General features: G+C 37.3%; 1 protein-coding gene across 1 annotated transcript; it reads right to left on the bottom strand.

Moving 5' to 3' along the window:
- Positions 1-1442: 1442 nt before the first annotated feature.
- Positions 1443-5608, bottom strand: dmrt3a (doublesex and mab-3 related transcription factor 3a). Its single transcript, XM_053653708.1, has 2 exons — positions 5094-5608; positions 1443-3340 (listed from the first exon to the last, which is right to left on the bottom strand). The coding sequence occupies exons 1-2, from the start codon at positions 5446-5448 to the stop codon at positions 2388-2390; spliced, it is 1308 nt and encodes a 435-aa protein (XP_053509683.1). The 5' UTR covers positions 5449-5608; the 3' UTR covers positions 1443-2387.
- Between the last annotated feature and the right edge of the window lie 2983 nt (positions 5609-8591).

Genomic DNA, 8591 nt, shown 5'->3' with positions numbered 1-8591 from the left:
GGACTATCAATTTTCCTATAATAAAAAAAAGAGTCAGCCACAATAGTAATAATATGTATTAATAAGTACTAAAGAAAAAATACTATAGACCATACCTTTCTAAGGCGGTACACTTTAATTAGTTTTTAGAGTAATACTTTCCAGTTAGAAGTTATACTTTCGAGTTGATATGGGTACCACTCCAGTGAAAAGGAATGTACAGTTTATTATTATTATTATTATTATTACTACTACTACTACTACTACTACTACTATTACTACTACTACTACTAGAAGAAGTAGTAGTAGTAGTAATAACAATAATAAACTTGGTAAGTAGTAATTATTCTGTTTAGCAATTATTGTACGGTTCTGTATTTGTTTCAATAATTTTCACAATGTTTATTATTTTAAATTTACTTTTATATTTCAGCTACCAGAGCTTTATTTAAGTATTAATAGCTCTTCTTGTGTAAGTAATGTGCTAATAAATGCATTAAATGAATAATCATTTCTTTGCCCATTAAATACACAAAAAGTTCTATTAATAAATAAATAAATTATATATAATTGTTTTTTCAATTATTAATAGGATTTTCAATATTAAGACCATACTAATGCTAATCTGCTGTCCCTATGATTCCCTGTTATATAAATCGTATCAGTTTCATCTATTCACACTGAATTTATGCTTCATTAAACAAACAAACTCATGGGAACGTGTCCAGGGATCAGGGGAAATAATAAAGTGGTCAGATACTCGTACAGTGCATTTATACCAATGACCACAAGATGGCGATAATGGATCACTGTGCATCTCCAGACGTTATACAGTACTATGTGTGGCCGCTGGTTTCATTTAGCACGGCTTTTGGGAAATGGCATGTTCTCCAATCTAGTGGAATACAAATCAGTTACCAATCATCATCCCGGTGACCTCTATCATATATGGCCAATATACTTAATTGTACATTGTAGCAAAATTATACAAATCTATAGTTTTGAGGCAAAAGTTCAAATAACAGCATATCAGCCTAAGTATCCTCTCGACATATTTCTTTAGAATTATTACAGACCATTTTTAACAGCTAGCCCCATTAACTGCAACACTCTTTACTTTGGTACTTTTATTTTTAGATAATTGTTTAATATAAACTGTTAAACATTTACTGTGCATCTGTAGTGTAGCACCTTCAATGAATTAAGCTTTGTATTTGAATTATCTGAAGTTCACCGCTAGATGGCGCTATTTGCTCAGTTTTAGCTGTCGGAAATTAAAAATCATATTTTTCACAGGTTTTCTCCTGTTCAACGAGGTTTAGGCTGTTTGAATATAAGCATGTATAAATGTAGATATATTGTTTTCATTTAATATTAATCGAGTTCCCTAGAAAATCAAAGCAATACGACCATTTGTTATCGGTGATACACTGAACATCTGTAGGATCACATCCTTCTACAGCTTTACAGCACAAGAATTATTTCATAATGCTCAAAAAGATTGTGATAAACAAAAACAACTTTTTTTCTTACCTGGAACAAAAGGAAGAACCCCAACATGGTTCATCCAGAAGCTTTAACATCACTGTGCTCAATAACAAGCATGCAGTGCATTCCTATGGTGCAGTTATTAAGCAATATGGCTTTTAATAATGTTACATTGTAACTAGAGGACAAGGCTTGGCAATACAGTCTAAATAATACTCACACACACCAAAAATATGCTCACACTCTGCGTTTATTATTTTAGATATATTATTTTGTACAGTCCAGTGTTCATGTCATTGCCAATTAATGTCATATCAATGCTTAAATACATTTCTTGGTTTATGTGTTTGACGAATTGAAAAGGTGTTCTTTATGTTCCCAATATAAAAAAAAAAATTAAACCAATTCTTGTTTTAGACTGTGTTACATTTGACACCTAACAAGTATTTCCAGGAATACAGAAATCTACTGAAATGATTCCATTTTTGTAAGTACAATATTAAATAACATCCAATACCCAATTAATGTGAATTTCCTATGAACATACACATCCTGTTTACATTTAGTTCATGTGAATAAATGACAATACGAATTCAGACTGGGTATATGGCATATCCATTTACATGCTTATATTGTTTGCCTATTTCTACACTGCATTACTATTCACAGTACATTTCATGCAAGGAGGAATTTGTGGTTATTATTCACAAATTAATGTTCAGTCATTTAATTATTCAGGATTTTTGGTAGGTATTGTTTACAAACTGTCCACATGTTTCACTGTGAGAGCAACACAATATCTCAAATAATGTACAGTATATGTTTCATAAAGCTCCTACACAGGCACAGTCCGCCATGTCTCTTTTGTCATTCTCAGTCCATTCATAACACGTTTTTGGTATGTTTTCCACATTTGTAGGTTAAGAAGATGTATTGAGGATCCTCGAGTCTGAGGAGTCAGATCTTTCATCGTACTCCTCATCGGTGGCGGCGTATACAGTGTGTTTGGCCGCATCCTCCTGAATGCTTATGCGTTGCTCCTCTTGAGCTGGCCTGGAGGGAAGGAGAGGTGATCCACGGAATGACGGGCCTGAGAAGGGTGAGACGTACTGCGAGCGGAATTGGTACTGCTGCTGCAAGCTCATGGTATTCCACAAAGTCATGTCATTAGACATAAAAGGCCCGGCTTGACCACGGCTCAGAGAGTTGCGCAGCATCAACGGGTAACGGTGTGCTTGAGAAAAGCTAGGCTGCAGCGGGACACCCAAGGGAGTCGGCATCACCCCACCAGGTGATTCTGGAGTAAAGCGAAGTGAATCTGGCACACGAAAGGCCGAACCCACTGACCACTTGGAGGAAGAGACTGGGTAAGAGCTTAGAGGCTCAAAAAGGTGGCTGTTAGAGGGCAGGATTAAAGCCTCTGAGTTTTCAGATGAGGGCTTATCCATTTTTGTAGTAGAGCGGCTGGAGAGAAGTATCTCAATGGCACCCACCAGGTCACCTCCGCAACCCCTCAGGATCAGCTCCAACACAGCTGGCTTGTGGGAAGGGAAGATCTTCTTCAGTACCTCCAAAGGAGGACGGTTGGCTCGCAGGTTAAAGGGCAGGGACACAGAGCCTGTAAGCCCTTCAATTAGCAGGTTCTGCTCAGTGGGAGACTTGGGGCTGTCAGGCTTTGGTTCTGCATCAGTGCAGGGTTTGGGTGAGTTGTAACTAGGCTCCTCAGGATTAGAAGGTGGATCTGGGGTGTCAGGAGTGAAGCAGGAGTTGGGTTTGGGCTCCTCGGGTGAGCTGGCAGCTTCTTGCTCTCGGTCACTGGTGCTGCCGCTGTTCTCTCCTCCAGATTGTTCACCCGAGAGGTCCTCATTCAGGTCTAAAAACAGACAGAGAAGCATGGTGTATCTATATGCATAATGAAGAGATAAAACGTTCTTACACTAGATGATAATAAAGTGATTCTAACAGTAGCCTACATTTTGAGAGTTTAGAATGACAAGAAGTTGTAAAAGTTGTAAATGGAGCTTAAACTTGCATTAAATTTAGAGTTGATTTATTTAAACAATAGATATACTTTCATGCTGGGCTAAGAAAATTTCAATGTCCTCTTGATGATGTAAAAACACTGAACATCGTCCAGTATTTACAAAAACAATTGGGCTTGAAAAAGCTTACGTAAAATATTTTTTAACTAAAACCTGAATCATGATTAGCATATGGCTGAGCTGAGCTCTGGTCTGTGTTTCTTAATTGAGACTTGACTAAAAAGTAATAGAACTCTCATTATATATAACAGCACATAACGAGAGGGTAAATACAAACAGAGATGTAGATTTAGCACACACTGAACACTCGGAGGTTAAGACTGCTGTCCCTGCACACAGTCAGAGCAACATTCGGTGACGGGTTAAACTGTCAGCACTTGGCTGATTTATTCTCCCTCACTTTATTTTCGCCTCTAGCTGTTCACAGAAAAAAAAAGTGCTGACTGGCTGCCACGTGGAGATTAGTCGTCGATTCTCCTTCTCCTCTTTTAGCAAAGCTGCCCGTTATTTGGTAACATTTCACCCGAGTTTTGACCTCTCCCGAAAATTATTGCTATTGCTTTCGATTCTACCTGTCCCGCCTTGATTACAGTAATCTTTAGAGCGAACAAAGATCATCTGCTCTGAGAGAAGCCTGATGGAAAGTCGATGTCTATTTTCCTCAGCCACTTTTCTTCCTCTGCTCTCCATTTTTTTCCCCCAGAAAGTCAGCCACTGCAACACGATATAATTTATACTGCAACACAGTTTAATGAAAATTTAATTGCATTATACCAGATCACTCTCACGTCTGAGCTTTATTACTGAAAGGAAAAAGGAAGTAAAGAATTACTACCAAATAACAGAGACATTAGCATTTTCTTCCCAAATACTATAATAATCAGTTGGGTTACAACAGAACTGCAAGAAAAAACACTTTTTAAATGCAAAACAAAACCACCTAATTTAACGGTTTATCTCGTACATGTAGTGGCGGACTTGCTTGATGGTGCTCATGCACTAAACATTATCTGCTATAGTTAGCTCATAATAATAATAATAATAATAATAATAATAATTATTATTATTATTATTATTATTATTATTATAGGAATAATAATGATAATAATAAACAATCAGAAATACATTATTATTATTATTATTATTATTATTATTATTATTATTATTATCATTATTATTATTATTTTGTTGCTTAATATAATATATATAATATAATTATTTTTACATTGTTACAATTTACCTGCAATTATAATACTGTTCTTGAAAATGTATTAACGACTAGTGTATTTTGTTAAACGTTTATTTCTGCAACGAAAAGATCATAAAACTGAATTTAAAAACTGTTATAATATTGCCGCTTATTCAGTATATCTGTTTAACGGGGGAAATTCCAACACCAACAGTTATAGTCATTACAATCATTCTGCATTTAAGTGCATGCTTTCTAGTTGTTTATGTAAAGTTTAAAAAAAATAAATAACTGTCAAATGTCAAATAATTTTCCAAACGATATCTCTTCTAATGTCAAGTCCATTCAGTTAAGCATGCTGACAGTGAAGTGTAATTGCAGCATGTATGTTTTACCTGTTGGTGACTGTGTTGTGATGATGGGCTCGGCGCTCCAGCGTAACTCTCCAGTGCCCATGGTTCTGTGCGGCGGCGGTGGCGGCGGCGGCTCGGCGATTAAACTCTCCAGACTTTCGTTGGCCTGCTGCCGCCGGAGCGCGACCTGCGCCGCCATGACGCGCTGGCGCTCAATGATCAGGATGCACTTGTCGCACGTGCAGTCCTTGAAACGGCAGTATCGTTTGTGTCCTTTGAGCCAGGACAGCACGCCGTGGTTGCGGCACCGTGCGCACTTAGGTGTCCTCTGGAGCGGCGCGCGCGTCTGCGCCACCGGACCGCCCACGTACAGGTATGGCGAGCCGTAGCCGTTCATGTCGCGCAACTCGAGACGGACGCTCGGTTCCACAAGAGCATCAGATAAAACGACGAGAGGCGAGAGTGGCTGTCAGTTGTCAGGAGATGCCAGGCTCAGGACCCCCTCCTTTTCACCTCTTGCTACACTCGTGATAAAGAGGCGTTGACTCAAAGACGTGGATCCACCTTTTCGGCCTGCGATAAAGGTGCGCGTAAAGGCGATCAGACACGCGCTGACAAAAGGGAGCAACTTCACGCGCGCCTTTGCATCACACGTCATATAGTGAGTGTTCAAATCCGTAGAGGGAGGTCTCATCAAACACCTTTCATAAACTGACAAAAGGTTTAGGCTTATATGATATATGTCGGTTTATAAATGCATTTTAACAAACGTGATTTTCCCCTTCAGTAAAATACCACAGTCACACCGTAGATTCAGTTCTTTGCGTTTTTTTTTTGTGTAAAATAATATGGAGGAAAAAAAACCCTGCAACGGCACCGTGTAGTCCTACCGATTACGCACCCAATCTGCAGGCCAGTTCATAATGTGTGTGAATGTTTAGGGTTAGGAAACCGGCAACCTGATCCTAAGCAATTAGTTCAACATGCTCCAAGGTGTTAACAGTGCAGTAATTTCAGAAATCATCTGGGAATGTCCAAAAAGCCTGCAGTGCTGAGAGCTTTGCATGAAGCCGCTCAGTAGGGCTACTTTGTTTAACCACATGCTGTGCATCCGAATTAAACACAGAAGAAATAATACGCTGGTTTGCATTTCAATGCGTGCTTAACTTATTCCCATGAGGAATTTTACCCGTGTTGACAATGAGCGCTATTCCGGTTAATTGAGCGACTGCAATCTGGATATGGAGTTTTCAGTGAGGAACAAATATTAAGAATAATATGGACTTGCATGGGAAATATATAACTTGGGCTGCACAGAGGTGACAGTCATAGTAATTCTGCTATTTTGTAATAAACTGAATGCTTCACTTGAGTAGTGTGCTTTAGAGATTTCCTCACGTTGGTGCTTTATGTGTTGGAGAGACGTGGTTTCTTATTATTATTCTCATACATTACGAAAGCTACCACACCTTAAACCACGGCAATGTGTAAGATGTTGAGATGTGTCGTACAGCGTAAAGAGTCCATTGAAACCGAACACCGTACAGCCCGAGTCCCGTTTCTGTCCCTAAAAGGGTTTAGTCAAGCACATAATGGGATCGCAGCAGAACAACTTTGAGAACAGGGGCCGCTCTCAAACTTCCCCACATGAACTCCGTTTCCAGGGCTATTAAGCTTTTAATTGGAAAACAGCGGAGGAAAATTCAAGGTGACGATAATACGCCGTGTGAATGTGAAGGGGAGGATGGGGCCGAGCACATCGAGCAGCGATGTGTGATCAAATTATTTATGTATAGACCTATTGCGCATAAAACGCACTGTGTTTGTTGTCCACAAAATGATGCGCACGAGAATAGTGACGACTAGTAGACTACGACAGGCCAAAGTCAGATACATTACTGATGATGCATGGAAAAACGTGTATAATAATATAATATTGAACCTGATCTTTTAGTGCACGAGAATATAAAATCGCATAATAAATAAAACATAATATAATATTTTAATTACACATATTCAAACGAATAGGACCGTATTATATAGTACACAAGAAAAACTGTGGACGTCTCTTAGCATACAGAGTATAAAATTATTAAAACTAAATAAAGGCGCTTAATGAATATATAATTTTATAAAATAACCATACTTAAATAGCGTCACGCAGCATGAGGCGAATTTGGTTAAGAGAGAGCTTAAACAAATACTGAGCAGAACATTTGATAAATTTCTACAAAAATGTAGGCTACTACACAGGCTATATTATATCGAATGATACTTCCCAAACACGCCTTTCCCAAATGCAAGAGAGATAATGATAATAAATTTGATCGGCTAATTATCACACGTTTAATAACCCGAAATAACAATTAAGCCGATATTATTTAATTTATGGTGCACAAAAGGTGCCGTTATTTAGGCTGTGAGTAAAGAAGTGCACTTATTAATCCCTGATTTTGAATTAATAATGACAGAGATAAATGACAGAGATAAATGAACTTTTTAAAATATTTTTTAATTAAGCAGTTCAGTGCATATGATTTGTTTATGTGTAGTGCGTCCAAAATTCACCAACAAAATTACTCTAGCCTAGTCTTTTCCCCTAAAACGAATATTATATAATATAATTAAATATAAGAGCAAAAATACAGCAGAGGTTAAATCTGTACACAAAACAAGTATGTTAAAATACTAATCATAAACAGATGATTTAGTTACCTATGATTAAACTAATCGTGCAATCTTGTGACTAAACACAATACATTTCTACCACAGCCATCTTTCAGCGTTTGCGTTTGGGAAATGAAACCATTAGAATATTTAGTGAAAAATGGAAAACGTGTTCCTATGATGAAAACTGCAATAATAATTTTCGTTAATATTTAATATTTCAGTGAAACTGATAGTTAGGGAAAATAGTATTCTATTGAAGGCTATGAATAAAGCAAACATTTCTAGGATTCTATAAATGTTAAAAAAAAAAAATGGCACTTAAATTTAGAACATGATCTTTGTTTAAACTGAACTAAATGAAGCCATGTGGAGACAGGTGGACACAGGTGGACACAGGTGGACTATAGGTAAACAGTAGAGCCTATAAAAACTCCAAGTCTTAAATTCAAACTCCTATAACCTTAGCTAAAACAAACAGTGAACCTTCACTGGAAATTGACAAAGTGTTCTGCTCTAATTACTAGTGCACATCCGAATGCTGACCAGCAACAAAATATTATTGTAAAAAATTATGCTGAAAACTACAGTGTTTAAGTATACTCCAGTAAGTATTCATTCACTGGAATGAAACACCAGCCCATGCAAATGCAGAACAAATATGACAGAAGTAACTTAACATGGTAGCCCATTATTATTATTATTATTATTATTAGTAGTAGTAGTAGTAGTAGTAGTATTACTGTTATCACGTCAATATTATTTTAGCAGTACAACATGATACAGTGCCTTCCACTAATCTCTTGGTAAATATGAGCAAAGAAGGCTGTGAAATTGTCTTTATTGTTTAACCTTTTGGTCTTTTGTTTAAAA

Source organism: Ictalurus furcatus, chromosome 22, assembly GCF_023375685.1.
Source record: "Ictalurus furcatus strain D&B chromosome 22, Billie_1.0, whole genome shotgun sequence".
Lineage (NCBI taxonomy): Eukaryota > Metazoa > Chordata > Actinopteri > Siluriformes > Ictaluridae > Ictalurus > Ictalurus furcatus.
Note: the sequence above shows the minus strand (reverse complement) of the source record. Positions and strands in the feature narration are given on the sequence as shown.

What these genes read in the sequence shown, in the direction of transcription:
- dmrt3a (XM_053653708.1), bottom strand. Translation starts at nt 5,448, where the DNA reads ATGAACGGCTACGGCTCGCCATACCTGTACGTGGGCGGTCCGGTGGCG. An exon ending in CACAACACAGTCACCAACAG is followed by an intron (nt 3,341 to 5,093) that starts GTAAAACATACA and finishes GTCTGTTTTTAG; the next exon opens with ACCTGAATGAGGACCTCTCG.